The following is a 16,619-nucleotide window of genomic DNA, read 5'->3' on the forward strand; positions in this document are numbered from 1 at the left end:
CAAATCTTTGAATTGAAGAATTTGTGATTTAATTAATAGCTTGTTATTATGTTCAGGGTAATCAGACTTGTATATAATTCTAATGGCCTTCTTTTGAAAACTATTCTGAATTACAACTTTGGATCTTATATTACTTTGCAACAATATACTCGGTGACGGATTAGGCAGTATAATCACATATGTTAACTTCAGTGCCCACACTGTATTTATTTATGGTTATTTGTTAAATCAAGTACTGTTAGACATGAAATAGGAAGTGTTTAAGATAAATGTTATGGCTACTCACAATTGTAGCTCGCTCCTGGTCAATGATACGAGCCTCTTCTTGCAGTGGAAAACTTGCAGCCAACAAACACCGTGGAACCTAAAGGAATGAAATTAAACATTAACACTTCGCCTCGACCAATATTCACACGTACAACGCAACGCGGCTACACTTCTGCTAGGGTTAGCGCCTCAGCTACACGTTGCTATTACCGTGAACGCTAGCTACATCGACAACTTTAGTAAATCTACACAAACGTAAATCTCCTTAAACACAATGAGTGTTACTTACCGTGTACGCTCTAGACGGTCCAGTTGCAAGCAGAAAATAAAGATATTTCTGTTGATAATCGTCGTTGCTCAGTGGCTCACGGCCATCGCGCCAACAGATTTGAATTTTGGCGGAAGTTCCGCCAATTACGTCATATCCGCGGCACATGACTGCGAAGTAATACCCGCTTATCTGAAACGGCAGTTAAAAGTAGAGTTACATCAAGTTTTCTTGGAACCTAAACGAATGAAAGAAAACTATCATTTGGCCACAACCAACATTCACAGATACAACACAATGTGACGTGCGGGGTTGAGGTTAAAGGTTGAGTGAAGGGCCCTCGTTTTAAACTACTTTTTTGAAAAGGAGTGGGAACAAGTAAGACGTATTTAATTTATTTAATGGGAAGTAGTAAGACTTATTACATTTATTTAATCTACTTTTCTTCCCAGGCAAAATTTGATGTGCTGCAATTCCAAATTTCCAAAGTGAATGAAGGAATGAAGTCCTTTAAATTATGATTTTGTATAAATACTAGGCATAAACACAAAATCTACGGCACAAAATGGGCAGACTTTACTTGTTTGAAAAGGACTGGTTACAAGACATACTTTTTTAATTTATTTAATGGGAAGAAGACTTATTTAGTTTAATTGATCTATTTTTGTTCCCTGGCAAAATTCGATTTGCTGCAATTCCAAATTTCCAAAGTGATTAGGCAGTATAATCACATATGTTAACTTCAGTGCCCACACTGTATTTATTTATGGTTATTTGTTAAATCAAGTACTGTTAGACATGAAATAGGAAGTGTTTAACATAAATGTTATGGCTACTCACCATTGTAGCTCGCTCCTGGTCAATGATACTTGTAGCTCGCTCCTGGTCAATGATACGAGCCTCTTCTTGCAGTGGAAAACTTACAGCCAACAAACACCGTGGAACCTAAAGGAAGGAAATTAAACATTAACATTTAGCCTGAACCAACATTTACAGATGTAACGCAACGCAAACTACACAAACGTAAATCTTTTTAAACCTAATGAGTTGTACTTACCGTGTACGCTCTAGACGGTCCACTTGCAAGCAGAAAATAAAGATATTTCTGTTGATAGTCGTCGTGTTTGTATCCGTTGTCTCGCTCAAGGCCATTGCGCCCACAGATTTGAATTTTGGCGACAGTTCAGCCTATTGACGTCATTTCCGCGGTGTAATACCCGCATATCTGAAACGGCAAAGTTAAGAGTAGAGTTAAATAAAGTTTTTAATCAACGCAATCATTTACAACCGTTGACCAGTCGAAATAATCGTCGAAATTCGACGTTCCCCCCAAACGCCACACTCACTCGCTTTTCAGGGCAACAAAAGTACTTATTTTTAAAAACGATGAGTTGTACTTACCGTGTACGCTCTGGACGGTCCAGTTGCAAGCAGAAAATAAAAATATTTCTCTCGTTAGTCGTATGTTACCATCCGCTGTGTCTTTGTCAACATCGCCATTTTCCTACTTCCTGTTGCGAGCCACGCCCACGGATTTAAATTCTGGCGGAAGAGCCCGCCCATTGGCGTCGTTTTCGTGTATAGCAAATCCGATTGGTTGGGAAGGGGGCGCGGTTATGCAGCCAAGGGGTCCTGTGATCGGTGGGATGTAAAGTAGGCGTCGACGTCACGTCCGCGTCACGTGACCACGACGTGGCAGACGTCATATAGCAACCGCTGTTTTGTTTAGTAGACTTACAGTTGTTATGCATTGACATAATGGCGCACACTCCAAATGGATTTGAATAAATTAAATAATTCTTCTGCCCACTCCCTTTTAAACAAGTTAACTCTCCCCGCGGATTTGAATTCCGGCGGAAGTTTCGCCCATCGACGTCACGTCTGTCACGTGACCACAACGTGGCAGATGTCATATAGCAACCGCTGTTTTGTTTAGTAGATTTACAGTTGTTATGCATTGGCATAATGGTGTGCACTCAAAATCCATCCATCCATCCATTTTCTGAACCGCTTAGTCCCCACGGGGGTCGCGGGCGTGCTGGAGCCTATCCCAGCCGTCATCGGGCAGTAGGCGGGGGACACCCTGAACCGGTTGCCAGCCAATCGCAGGGCACACAGAGACAAACAATCATTCGCACTCGCACTCATACCTAGGGACAATTTGGAGTGATCAATCGGCCTACCAAGCATGTTTTTGGGATGTGGGAGGAAACCGGAGTGCCCGGAGAAAACCCACGCGGGCTCGGGGAGAACATGCAAACTCCGCACAGGGAGGGCCGGAGGTGGAATCGAACCCGCACCCTCCTAACTGCGAGGCGGACGTGCTACCCAGTGCGCCACCGAGCCGCCGCACTCAAAATAGATTTAAATAAATTAAATATTTCTTCTGCCCACTCCCTTTTAAACAAGTTAACTCTGCCCACGGATTCTAATTTCGGAGGAAGGTCCGTCCATTGATGTCTTGTCTGCGTCACTTGACCACGACGTAGCGACGTCACATAGTAACCGCTGTTTTGATCAGTAGACTTAGTTATTATGCGTTGACATAATGGCGCACTGGTTAGCATGTCCACCTCTTAAGCATGATGTTGCGGGTTCGACGCCTGATCAATGGAGTGAGCTGAAGTGCATGGCGCTGAAGATTTGAATCTTTGAAATGCCCTGAGGTCTGACATATCAGGCAGAATGGTTTGCCATCACGTTCAACAAAAAATAGAAACTTTCCCACTCTGATAAAAACGTCCTGTGTTCATCTACATATTTCCGTTTTGCTGTGCATCTTTTCCCTGCCATTTCGAGAGCCCAATTGACACTAATAGTTTACTGGAATGTGTTTGCCCATCCTACTTTGTGGAATTTCACCACATGCGCTTTAGACCAAAATACCAAATTGAACTCAAGTGAAGCCAACACGCACAACCGCCCCCCCCCCCCCCACACACACACACACAAATGTTGATATGAACATAAAAGGGCCGCATGAATCCAAGCAAAGAGCCGCATGCGGTTCAGGAATTGCGGCTTGGCCAAACCTGTACTATACAACTTTATTTGTATAAAATTTTCACAACAGCTGTCACACAAACAAAGCGGGAAAAAACGAAGACGTGCGTGTTCCGCCCACGCTGGATTTATTTGCACCTTTGAAAAGACACTGTATTGCCGCAGATGTGGCAAAGAGTACTTTTGGGCATCTGAGACGGAAGGATGTCCAAAGCATCACGTCACCTGCTCTGGTCGGCATGGTGGTGGGACGTTGAGGTCAACCGCTTTGGGGTTGGCTGAATCTTTGGTCGCAGGATGCCACACACTTGAAGACAGAAGCAGAAAAGCAGAGCTAAATGCAAAATGTACTCACCGGTGACTCCAATTTTTTCCCCCCCTGAAGAAATGGATGGACGGGTGGCCCCGGCTGGCCGGTGGGACTCTTGTTATTCTGACCCTTTTTAGTGCGCGTTTGGGGCAACAACCGTTTTTTGTGGCGCTCTCTTCTGGTTCAAGAGTGCCCTGCATGTGAATTTGCCTTTCCTGCCTTCTGATTGGATGAGCGCCGGTGTGACGCGGTGCCTCTGTCACCGTGGCGGGGGGTATACGTCGGCATCGGAGCGTCTGCCAACGTCTGAGACCGGCTGGCAGTGTATCGGAGGTGTCGAGTGCGGTGCCGCTGGAGCTCACTCACCAGCTGGTGTTAGGGCCACAGAATGAAGGCCAAAGAGAAGAATAGAAAGAGAACCAGAAACTTCTCCTCCAATTGTTTGATTTGTCTCTTCTGAGCTTCGATGAATTCTTTCAGCTCTTTGTTCCTCTAGGACGGACAAATGGAAAGTGGCCTTCAAAAGCCAGTAAGCGTGCAAGTAAGTGCCGGGCTGGCTTTGGGCCCTTACCTGTTGCGCGCTGTGCAGCAGATCCATTCTCTCTTGGAGGATGCAAGCGTCGCGCTCCCTCAACTCGCACATCAGGGCTCGCTTCCATTGGTCCACGGCGCTCCTAAGCTCTTCTCTCTGATCCGCCGTCAGCACGTCATTCACGCCAGCGTGGCTGGCTTTTTCGCCGTCCGTGGCAGGGCAGTCCCGCTGCGCTAGCGCCTTGTACAACATGGCCTCCAGCTCCAGGATCCTCTGGGCCGCAATCCTCGTCCATCAGTGGTCCGGCGGGAGATTTGAGGGCGGCTTACCTTATGAGCCTGGTCCATGGAACGCTTCCTGAAGTCCAACTCTTCATCCAGGTAGCCCTTCTGCTTACAGAACATATCCTAGCACAGCTCAAAGTCAGAATTGTTGGGGCACATTGCCGGAGTTCCCCTTGGCTGATGTCGCGTGTCTGTCTACCTTCTCACTTTCAATGTCCAACATCTACTGTTGAAGTGCTGACTTGGTCACTTTGATGTATTCTAACCACTGAGGAAAGGCTGCTGTCACATAAGCAGAATGCGAGAGCGTGCGTGGACGTGCGCGTTACCTTCTCGGCTAGGGTGAGAAGGGTCCTGGCGTGAATCACGACCACCTGCTCCTCGTTGGTGAGATTCTGCAAGAGCCCAAAGGCACAGCGTCAACAAGCTTCTTTCAGCGCAAAGCCTTCCAAAAGTCACATTTGAGCCGCCGAGTCTCGTGGAGTGCGAACATAAGGAGTTCGACATACACTTACGGCGTTATCGCCCAGGATGTCCAGCTTCTTCATCAGATCACTGATGACGATGTCCGGGGGAAAGGCGCAAGGAGCAATGTAAGGTGTTCTGGGACCTCGGGTTAAGATTAGGGTTGCGAGGGACGCCTTACGTACGCTCACGCCCTCGGCCTCGCAGTAGATCTGCAAAGGGCTGAGGCCGTCTGGGAAACGGACTTGCAGAAACTTCAAGACGGGGGAGCGCCACTCCCTCTCCTGAAAGGCAGAGGCATGCATCCGTCCGTCCGTCCGTCTGTCACATCTCTGGCCTCAACACGCTTGTGCGAGTCTTCCCACCTCCAGCTCCAGGATGCGGAACTCAAGCAGTTCGTTTTGGTCTCGGATATCCCGGATGTGCTCTTTCAGACGCGCTTCTTCCGCCTCCATCCGCCTGACCTGAAAAGACAGTCAGACCTCATCTGCGGGGCTTCCCGACGGGTGTGACGCCAAGCGACTCCGCCCAGCGCCTTTCTTTCCGTCACCTTTTCGGCCAACTGCTGATTGCTCTGACGCAGCAGCTGCTTCTCCTCCACCCACTTGACATTCTAGAAGAGACAAACGCGTGGACAGCTTTGGAATGTTGTGTCATTTTCATCCACAAATTCTTTGGTTGACTGGAAAATGACATTTGCTTTTCTCCGCATTTTCCCAGCCACGTTCAGGGGGGGGGGGTTGGTCCAGTAATGCCAGACGAATGAGTGACTGAAGAATGTAGCTATTTTGTCTGAGAAAAAGGTGTGCTCATTGATGAGCTTACCTGTCCTTGTTGCTTCAGCGCTGACTCCAGATCTGCTACTTTGCTTTGATAGTGACCCATTTCTACCATCAGCTTTTCTCTGGTCTGAAAGGAGGAGGAGGGAGGCTCCTCCTCCTCCTTTCAGACCAGAGAACACCCGAGGCTGGGTGAGAACGGGGAGGCTGCGACCCGGCCGGGGGTTGCGGGAAGGGGCGCCACCTTGATCTCCTTCTCGGCGTCGTAGTCCCCTCCGCTGGTCTGGGCGAGCAGAGCGTAGGCTCGTTGCAGCGCTTGATATTCTTGCGTCAGCTGGCGGTAGCGAAGCTCCGCCTCCTCATGCACACACCAATGCAACACAGCACTAGTACCAGAATCAGTCAGACCGGCGACAAAGCACCCGCGACGCAAAGACGAGTCCGATTCCAGGCTGAAGAGGAATGTTTGGCGCCAATACGCTGGCAGAAATGGCGGGCTACCTCTTCGGGTTCCGTGTCGGGGGTTCTGTCGGTGTGAAAAGACAAGGACGATCCGTCCGAGTCCACCAACACGTCTTCGTCGTAGCCGTAAAATGTTTCGATGACCTGCGGGCGCGGAAGCAAACATCTCTCTGAACAAACTGAAGCGACACCTCACGATGAATCGACGAGAGGAACGATAGCGAGAAAAAGGCCATTTCATCTTGCGCAACACCAAGCAGCCGCAAACAAACAGACTCACCTTGCAGGACCTCACGCTTTGTTCCTCCTCAGAGATTCTCGACGTCGGTATCGTAGCAGCAAATCTCTCTCCTGTCGACACAAATAATCCGCCTTTGAGATTCTTTGGATGCAAAGGGAACGAACGGCTCCGGCGCAGAAACAAACGCGACTCACAATGACATTTCTGACATGAGCTCCTGTCTCCAGAGCCTGAAAAACACGTCACCGGCGATGATTGGAGGGACGCTCGTCTTTTCCAAAAGTGACAACTACAGGGTGTGTCAGGGTTTTCCAGATTATCTTTATCGTATGATTATGTTGCTTTGACTTTGACTGCAACCTGTAATAAATAATATTATTTATCCCTTATTTATCCCTATCATAAGCGATAGCAACTTCCTACACAAAGTTGTAAAACACCCCTTGCTATGTTTTGACTAGAGGTCAAGGGCTTTCTCCATTCAATCCACGCTTACACCCACCCTGTTTCTCTTAATAAAAATGCTCGTGCAGGAGCCGAGAGTCAGACTTCATTCGTACAACGGATGGACTCTCCACCTGCAGGTGTCCAAAAGAACTTACTTGTCTCCCGTGTGGTTCTTCCAAAATAAGTTGGAGCGAGCGCAACTCTAACAGGGTGCATTTTGCCGCTAGCTGCCTACGGACAATGACGTCGCGCTCGCGGCTAATGGTTGACGGGCTGAGCAGCCGGGCGAGTCCGTCGTTTTCAGCGCACAGCGAGTGGCAAAGGCGCTGACAAAACGGGAGCTTTGAGCTGCTGAAAACGGCAAAACAAGTCTAAAGCGTGTTCAAACGCGTGCGCACAATGCTCCTGCTTGAAAGGTCGGAATTTAAGGGGCCAATTTTTTGGATGGCGGCCGCCGGCCAAGCTTTGGACGGAAAAGGTTTCCTGGCGACAGCGAGCGAGCGCGGCGCAGCCGTACGTGCACCGAGTCGCCTGCCTGAAGACCTTGGACAAGTCGTCGATGATGTGCCGCTGCTCCACAACTTGAAGGAACTCCATTTCACCGTCCTGCTGGCCGCAACCACGGTCCAGGTCATTGAGCGAACTAGGCCTTCTCTGTGGAACACAAATGCAGTGGACTCTGTTGGCACGCCGCCGTTGTCCACGTCGACTTACCAAGCTTGCCATCTCCTCGTTCTCCTGGGTGACAAAGCGCACTTTGTTTTCAAGGCGACACAGCACCAGCGAGAGTTCTTCATTCTTCCTGCTCAGGCGTTTGTTTTTGTACAGGAGTGGCAGAAACTGGCTTTCTGTTTCTCTCAGTCGCTTTAGCTGCAAGCATGAAGTGCAGGATGTGAAAGACGCACAACACGCGGGCCAGAACGTATCCATTCCTTTTGCATCTGTTTGAACGGAATCGTGGCATTGGCTCCCAATAAAAGACATCTACCAGGCAACCGACTCGCCGCGCCGCTCAACTAATAAGCAAGCGCAATGGGTGCCTCGCTGGATGGCGCGCATCAAACGTAGCGCAAACCTTCAAGCGTGCTGTCAATAAATTACCAGTTCATCGCGCTCTTCAGAAAGCAGGGCGTTTCGATCCTCCAGCTTCCTGATGACTGCGCTGAGCTCAGCGATTTTCAGATGAAACCGTCGCGTGTCCCGATCCTCCTGAGACTGAAAACGCCCCGCAACACACACACACAACCACTCGTTCAAAGTTCAAAACTGTTTTTGTGCTACCTTCCCCCAGCAACGAACTAAGTCATGCGTACTGCAAGTGTGTGATGAGGTGGCTTACGCTATGAAGAGGATTGCTAGTAGCGGCGTTCACCCCACTTCCAGGGTAGTTTAGGCCCGCCCTTTGGGAATCCCTCAGGGCAGCGATCTGCTGCTCGGCAGCCTGAGTCTGCAGCTGAAGGCGGTGGACGTGGCCGGCCCCAGGGCTTTATCCAAAACACTAACCGCTCTGTCTTTCAGCTTGATCTCATCCATCTGGATGTACAAACGGGGAGCGTTCAGGCAGGCGGGCAAACTCAGTTGCCAGAATTGTGACAAAAACAAAGAGAGCAACCGGCCAATTTTTTTCTTGAATCGACTAGAACACCTTTGCTGTGACAAAAGCGAAGCGAGCAACCGGACATTTTCTTCCTGTGAAATAGAATAGAATGCCTTAGGTGTCATTGCACTGCAGGTATACGACGAAATTGGGAACATAGCCACGCACCGCGCATCTGATCAGTCCTACCAGTCAGCGGATCTCCCTCTCGCAGTCTCTCTTGGTTCGGCTCAGCTCCTCCCGATGCTGGTGATGAGCCGATCGGAGCTCGGCCGCTCGGGACTGCCAGGCCTGCTGGGCCGCTGCCAGGGTTTCTTCCGCGCTCCTGGTGGAGGCGACACCGCTCGGTCTCCCGACACCGCCGCGTCTCCTCCACTTCCGCCAGCAAAGCGCCCCCGCTCCTCACCTGAGCAGACATTGCGCCACACCGGGCCGTTGAGACCGCAACGGAGCGCCGCTTACTTGGGACAAGCTACACAATACGGTAGCGGCCGCATCGGAGCCCGACGTGGCGTGCGGATAGTCAGACACGGATTGAGCGGATCACCTTGTCCATGGAGTCGTCCCTCAGGCTGAGGACCAAGGCATTCAGTCGCTGGATCTCTCCATCTTTGATTTTGATCACTCTCATCAGCTCCATTTCATACTGCCGCAGTAATGTCTCCCTGGTAACGGCTAACTCTTTCTGCTTCTCCTCATGGAGTTTGCTTTTGAGTTCCGTCATAGCGGCGGTGGCACGGTGGTGCTCCGCCCGCAGGTCCTGACTTCTCTGTCTCTCCAGACAGCTGACCTGACATGACTTAGACTTAGACAAACTTTATTGTCATCTTGTCTGCACACGGTGCATACAAAACGAAATTTCGTTGCATACGTCTTACAACAAAGTAGTGATATTGCAGTTGAATAGAAGTAACATATCCTATGAAAATATATTGTCAAACGCATCTCTTTCAATAAGGTGCCCCCGGCTTCCCGGTAACGGGTTTGTCTTAGCCGGGTTCGGAGATTCGTCCGTAATCTAACCACCAGAGTTAAATTAACTCCACCGGAATCAATCTAATTTCTGTACGACGCCAATCCCTCTCAAGTCACCCGAAGCTCGAGCCGAGTAACTCAATTCGAGGCAAGACTTCGAAGTGACCGCATCATATTGATGGCTCCCCGCTAATGTTTGAAGTTCTTATGATGTTACGGATATTTTTAGATGTCTTTGTTAAGGCCTCAGGGATTCGTTTTTATAGCGCACCCAAGCACTAGTTTTGCCGAAGTAAATGTTGATATGGATCCGTTCCACTTGGTCGCTCATGCAGCGAGCCGACCAACTTGTTTATTCGAAAGAGAATCGAATTAATAAAAGTGTGACAATAATAGCATTTAAGAAGAAAATTAATGCACTTTATATTATTAATTCTAACTTCTTATATGTAAATCTAGCACTTAACTGTCGGAGTGCTTCACCCCACTTGATTGCTTTAAAAAGAGTAACAACTTTCTTAAAACGAATAAAAATGTCTTACTCTATTTAGATTTGCCCAGTAATTAAGTTGGAAGGCAAGTCTATTTTTCGATCGTGTCCTGTTTAACTTTTGACGCGGCCCGACAAATTTAGGAACTGGGCCGCGCCCGACCGACAATCGAAATACTTTTATCCTTCACCAATTCTAATAATCTATTTTAACCATCGTCGTTATTTTATTTAGAGGAAGTACATTTTCAAACGAATTCACTTTTAACGAAATTCACTCTTCCCTTAAATATCTACGAAAGTTATTTAATTCTCTAACATGTTCGGAGTTACGTTTTACGCGGCCCGTCAAAAGGGGGAACGGGCCTGCGCCCTTCAAATAATTAAATTACTTTCAGTTCTACACCAAACTAATAATCCAATTTAAACACTTCCGTTAATTTATTCAGACGAAGCAAACTTTCAAATGAATTGAAATTCACTCGTGTCTCAAATAACTACGAAAGTTATTCAATTCTCTACAATTGTCTGATGTTACTTTTATTTATTACGGTCCTATGTTATACCATAATAACCCCCCGCACATTAATCAAATCGTCAAATCAACCCCAAACCATCGATTGCACATTCAGTACAAATCAGAGCACAACCAAGTAAATAATATACGAAACACATTTATTGAAGAAACATGAAATAGAATTACAAATCTCAATTACTCCAGAAACCGAACAATTTCACTCACTGATACCCGTGTTATTAAAATCATTCAATCCCAGAACAATTCGATTGCAAAACACAGTTCATGAAAGAGGGAAAAGGTAGATACCAGCTGCGTGCTATTTTTGGTGGAAGCAAAGTCGAGTGATCAATTCGATCTTACTTCTAAAATCCAAATTAGAGAAACAGGCTGGCCTCGAGGGGGCCGGCGGCCCGATGACTATTCCCCACTCTCGCTAAAATACATAAAAGTCGTTTTCCCTCACATAGTTTCTCCTGTAAAGTTGTCCAGTCCAATTTTTTGGAGTAAATCCAAGTTAATTTCGGACCAGCGATCCTGCGTCTCACACAAAGATCCCGGGACTCTGGAAAAATCTTGAAGCTCCTTCGGGCTTCTTCACGTATTCTTTGGGGGAAAAAGCCTCTTAGCTGCTCCTGCAGGACTTTTTATAGGCTTGTCTGGTACCTATATCCTCTCTATAGGGTAAGACCGCCTAGTTTCCCACGCCTTATAGATTTTGGTCAGTTTTCCCACGCTGTATAGGGTTTGGACAATTTTCCCACGCTCGTACACCTGCTGTCCTTCAGCAGATGTTTCCGCCTTGACCATGCATTACTTTCCACCAATGTACAGCTAGCCCCTGGTAAAGCCTTTCACTTCCCCTTTTCTTCACTTCCTGTTTCATGAAAATAACTTTTTAAAGTTACGCTTCAATTAACTCTGAAATAAAAATCCAAACCTTTGATCTATTTCTTTAAACAATTTATGTCACGCCACTATTCTCATAGTGGCGGGCCTCTTGACCAAATTGACTAACAATATTGCTTTAAGCTGTTACAGAATACATTTTTAGCCAAGCAAAGAAATCAAAAAGTAAAAATCACATTTGTGCTTCTCCAAACAATTTATGTCACGCCACTATTCTTATAGTGGTGGGCCTCTTGATCAAATTGACTAACAATATTGCTTTAAGCTGTTACAGAATACATTTTTAGCCAAGCAAAGAAATCAAAAAGTAAAAATCACATTTGTGCTTCCATGCGTGACTCACAATCCGACACCATGTTCCTGTTTTATTTCTATTTTAACTAATTTAGCTTATTGTGGCCCCTTTTTGGTCTCATGTTTTGGTCTGGCGCCATCTTTTGGACAAATTTGGAATTTCAGCTCTGCCAATTTATTCCTGTGAACAATCCATATTTTACCATTTGCACCCCCTTTACCCCCCATGTTACATGACAATATATATACATATACTATATATATATATATATATATATATATATATATATATATATATATATATATATATATATATATATATATATATAAAGTGCAGCAGTGATAATTATGCAATAGTGCAAGTAGGCATAACAGTATTCAAGAGTGTGCAGAGGAATGCTAAACCATGTATTAAACTTCTATTTAAAGGGTTTATACAAGTTCAGTAAAGTTGGTAGTGCGAGATAGTGCAAGATAGAGGTCCGTAGTGTCATAAAGTACAGTTCTGTGAATGTTCAGTTTAGAGCTCAACAGTTCTAGTGTTCAACAGTCTGATGACAGCAGGGAAAAAGTTGTTGCAGAACCTGGTGGACCTGCAGCGGATGCTGCGAAACCTCTTCCCAGAGGGCAGCAGGGAGAACAGTCCATGGTGGGGGTGTGATGGGTCATGGATGATGTTACGGGCACGGGACATGCAGCGCTGAGATGAAATGTCCTGAATGGAGGGAAGAGGAACCCCTATGATCCTCTCTGCTGTCTTCACCACTCTCCTCACGTTCTTCCAATCGGAGGCGGTGCAGCCTCCACACCACACAGAGAGACAGCTTGTCAGAATGCTCTCTATGGTGCTCCTGTAGAACGTCCTCGTGATGGGTGGGGGCAGGTGGGCTCTCCTCATCCTCCGCAGGAAGTACAAGCGTTTCTGTGCCCTCTTGACCAGTGCCGTAGTGTTCATAGTCCAGGTGAGGTATTCTGTGATGTGGACCCCCAGGAATTTGGTGCTGCTGACCACCTCCACAGCTGAGCTGTTGATGATCAGTGGAGCGTGGTGAGGCTGTTTTTTCCTGATGATTTGTAGTCTGTAATCGCCCGTATGCCTTGCCACATACTCCTGTTGTTGTTGGCATCGTGGAAACGATCCTGAATTTTTCGACTGCGGTCTCGCTTCGCTACCCTGATGGCACGGTTCAAGTTGGCTCTCGCTGTCCTCAGTGTCGCCTTGTCGCCAGACTTGAAGGCAGAGTTCCGCGCTCGTAGCGTTTGACGTACCTCCTCAGTCATCCAGGGTCGTTGGTTGCCCCGGGTGATGATATTCTTAGTGGTGCTGACGTCCTCGGTGCATTTGTTGATGTAGGCTGACACAGTCATGGCGCTCGTAGCGTTTGACGTACCTCCTCAGTCATCCAGGGTCGTTGGTTGCCCCGGGTGATGATATTCTTAGTGGTGCTGACGTCCTCGCTGCATTTGTTGATGTAGGCTGACACAGTCATGGCACACGCATGTCAAATCTACATCGGGAAAACTGGGAGGGAGGGAGGGAGGGAGGGAGGGAGGGAGGGAGGGAGGGAGGGAGCCAGGCAGGCAGGCAGGCAGGGAGGCAGGCAGGGAGGCAGGCAGGCAGGCAGGCAGGGAGGCAGGCAGGCAGGCAGGCAGGGAGGCAGGCAGTGTCTGTCTGTTGAGGTTTTCACCTTGTTCTTCTCCTGCTGAAGTTCTAACTGGACGTCCATCAGTTTGGCTCTCAGCTCGTCATTGGCGGCCTGAAGGGCGCCCGTTCACTCCGCCTTGGCCCGCCCTGCCGGAGCTCGTTTGGACATCTCTTACTCGAGTCTCGCCCGGTCGTCAGTCAGAGATCACAACATTTGTACCTGGAGAGCACAAACGCAGCGCTGTTTTCCACTGGCTTCGGACTCAACTTCAATCGGCACCGTAACTTACAACATCATAAACATAGATCTAGCTTGACTTATTCATTGAATAAATGCATTTAGTTCTTCAAAACTGCATCACGCAACATAGCGTGACCGAGACGGCCGTTATCCACCTGCGTGAAGTTATTTGGTGAAATGAATGAGATGTTTATAACACCATCGTTCTGTCTCTATGTAGATGAAGGGAAATAATCGATTGCTGAAGGTCCAAAGGTGTTGTGATAAACAAATAAACATTTTAGTGATTAGTGACATATTTGTGATAAACATATTAGGTTAACTTGACTGCCCACACTGTATTTATTTATGGTTATTTGTTAAATCGAGTACTGTTAGACGTGAAATAGGAAGTGTTTCACATAAATGGACGACGAAAGGGGTGCTCACCATTATAGCTCCTGCTGGTCAATGATACGAGCCTCTTCTTGCAGTGGAAAACATACAGCCAACAAACACCGTGGAACCTAAAGGAATGAAATTAAACATTAACATTTAGCCTAAACCAACATTCACAAACGTAAATCTTTTTAAACACAATGAGTTGTACTTACCGTGTACGCTCTAGACGGTCCACTTGCAAGTAGAAAATAAAGATATTTCTGTTGATAATCGTCATGTTTGTATCCGTTGTCTCGCTCAAGGCCATTGCACCCACAGATTTGAATTTTGGCGAGAGTTCAGCCTATTGACGTCATTTCCGCGGTGTAATACCCGCATATCTGAAACGGCAAAGTTAAGAGTAGAGTTAAATAAAGTTTTTAATCAACGCAATAATTTACAACCGTTGACCAGTCGAAATAATTGTCAAAATTTGGCGTCTGTGGCTGGAAGCAGACGCCAAGTTCGACGTTCCTCCCAAACGCCACACTCCCTCGCTTTTCAGGGCTACACAAAAAAAACATATTTTCCAAAACAATGTGTTGTTATTACCTTGTCCGCTCTAGACGGTCAAGTTGCAAGCTGAAAAAAAAATTATTTGTCTTGTTAGTTGTCGTGTTACTAACCGCTGTGTCTTGTTTGCCAGCATTGCCGCTTTCCTACTTCCTGTTGCAAGTCACGCCCACGGATTATAATTTTGCCGTGAGTTCCGCCTATTTACGTCATGTCCTCGTCACATGACTGTGACATAATATAATCTAAAACTGTTTGTGCGGTATTGTGTTGTTCTGTGCGGTATTGTGTTATTCTGTGTGGCGTCGTGTTGTTCTGTGCGGCGTTGTGTTGTTCAGTACGGCGTCGTGTTGTTCAGTGCGGCATGGTGTAGTTCAGTGCGGCATGGTGTTGTTCAGTGCGGCATGGTGTTGTTCAGTGCGGCAAGGTGTAGTTCAGTGCGGCATGGTGTTGTTCAGTGCGGCATGGTGTTGTTCAGTGCGGCATGGTGCTGTTCAGTGCGGCATTGTGTTGTTCAGTGCGGCATGTTGTTGTTCAGTGCGGCATGGTGTTGTTTAGTGCGGCATGGTGTTGTTCAGTGCGGCATGGTGTTGTTCAGTGCGGCATGGTATTGTTCAGTGCGGCATGGTGTTGTTCAGTGCGGGATGGTGTTGTTCAGTGCGGGATGGTGTTGTTCAGTGCGGCATGGTGTTGTTCAGTGCGGGATGGTGTTGTTCAGTGCGGCATGGGTCAAATGTGACTTTTGGAAGGCTTTGCGCTGAAAGAAGCTTGTTGACGCTGTGCCTTTGGGCTCTTGCAGAATCTCACCAACGAGGAGCAGGTGGTCGTGATTCACGCCAGGACCCTTCTCACCCTAGCCGAGAAGGTAACGCGCACGTCCACGCACGCTCTCGCATTCTGCTTATGTGACAGCAGCCTTTCCTCAGTGGTTAGAATACATCAAAGTGACCAAGTCAGCACTTCAACAGTAGATGTTGGACATTGAAAGTGAGAAGGTAGACAGACACGCGACATCAGCCAAGGGGAACTCCGGCAATGTGCCCCAACAATTCTGACTTTGAGCTGTGCTAGGATATGTTCTGTAAGCAGAAGGGCTACCTGGATGAAGAGTTGGACTTCAGGAAGCGTTCCATGGACCAGGCTCATAAGGTAAGCCGCCCTCAAATCTCCCGCCGGACCACTGATGGACGAGGATTGCGGCCCAGAGGATCCTGGAGCTGGAGGCCATGTTGTACGAGGCGCTACCGCAGCGGGACTGCCCCGCCACGGACGGCGAAAAAGCCAGCCACGCTGGCGTGAATGACGTGCTGACGGCGGATCAGAGAGAAGAGCTTAGGAGCGCCGTGGACCAATGGAAGCGAGCCCTGATGTGCGAGTTGAGGGAGCGCGACGCTTGCATCCTCCAAGAGAGAATGGATCTGCTGCACAGCGCGCAACAGGTAAGGGCCCAAAGCCAGCCCGGCACTTACTTGCACGCTTACTGGCTTTTGAAGGCCACTTTCCATTTGTCCGTCCTAGAGGAACAAAGAGCTGAAAGAATTCATCGAAGCTCAGAAGAGACAAATCAAACAATTGGAGGAGAAGTTTCTGGTTCTCTTTCTATTCTTCTCTTTGGCCTTCATTCTGTGGCCCTAACACCAGCTGGTGAGTGAGCTCCAGCGGCACCGCACTCGACACCTCCGATACACTGCCAGCCGGTCTCAGACGTTGGCAGACGCTCCGATGCCGACGTATACCCCCCGCCACGGTGACAGAGGCACCGCGTCACACCGGCGCTCATCCAATCAGAAGGCAGGAAAGGCAAATTCACATGCAGGGCACTCTTGAACCAGAAGAGAGCGCCACAAAAAACGGTTGTTGCCCCAAACGCGCACTAAAAAGGGTCAGAATAACAAGAGTCCCACCGGCCAGCCGGGGCCACCCGTCCATCCATTTCTTCAGGGGGGGAAAAAATTGGAGT

The 16,619-nt window shown here is 47.9% G+C and overlaps 1 protein-coding gene across 1 annotated transcript; it reads right to left on the reverse strand.

The window, feature by feature from the left end:
- Positions 1–3,772: 3,772 nt before the first annotated feature.
- Positions 3,773–6,260, reverse strand: LOC137839872 (janus kinase and microtubule-interacting protein 3-like; the record flags this gene model as incomplete). Its single annotated transcript, XM_068649701.1, is given in 11 exon segments — positions 3,773–4,340; positions 4,420–4,653; positions 4,710–4,787; positions 4,864–4,932; positions 4,994–5,059; positions 5,180–5,234; positions 5,316–5,413; positions 5,495–5,593; positions 5,680–5,742; positions 5,955–6,038; positions 6,153–6,260. Coding segments are annotated over 11 exon segments (1,071 nt in total), but the record flags the coding sequence as incomplete, so codon positions are not given.
- Between the last annotated feature and the right edge of the window lie 10,359 nt (positions 6,261–16,619).

This window comes from Syngnathus scovelli, unplaced genomic scaffold, assembly GCF_024217435.2.
Source record: "Syngnathus scovelli strain Florida unplaced genomic scaffold, RoL_Ssco_1.2 HiC_scaffold_23, whole genome shotgun sequence".
NCBI classification, from domain to species: Eukaryota; Metazoa; Chordata; class Actinopteri; order Syngnathiformes; family Syngnathidae; genus Syngnathus; species Syngnathus scovelli.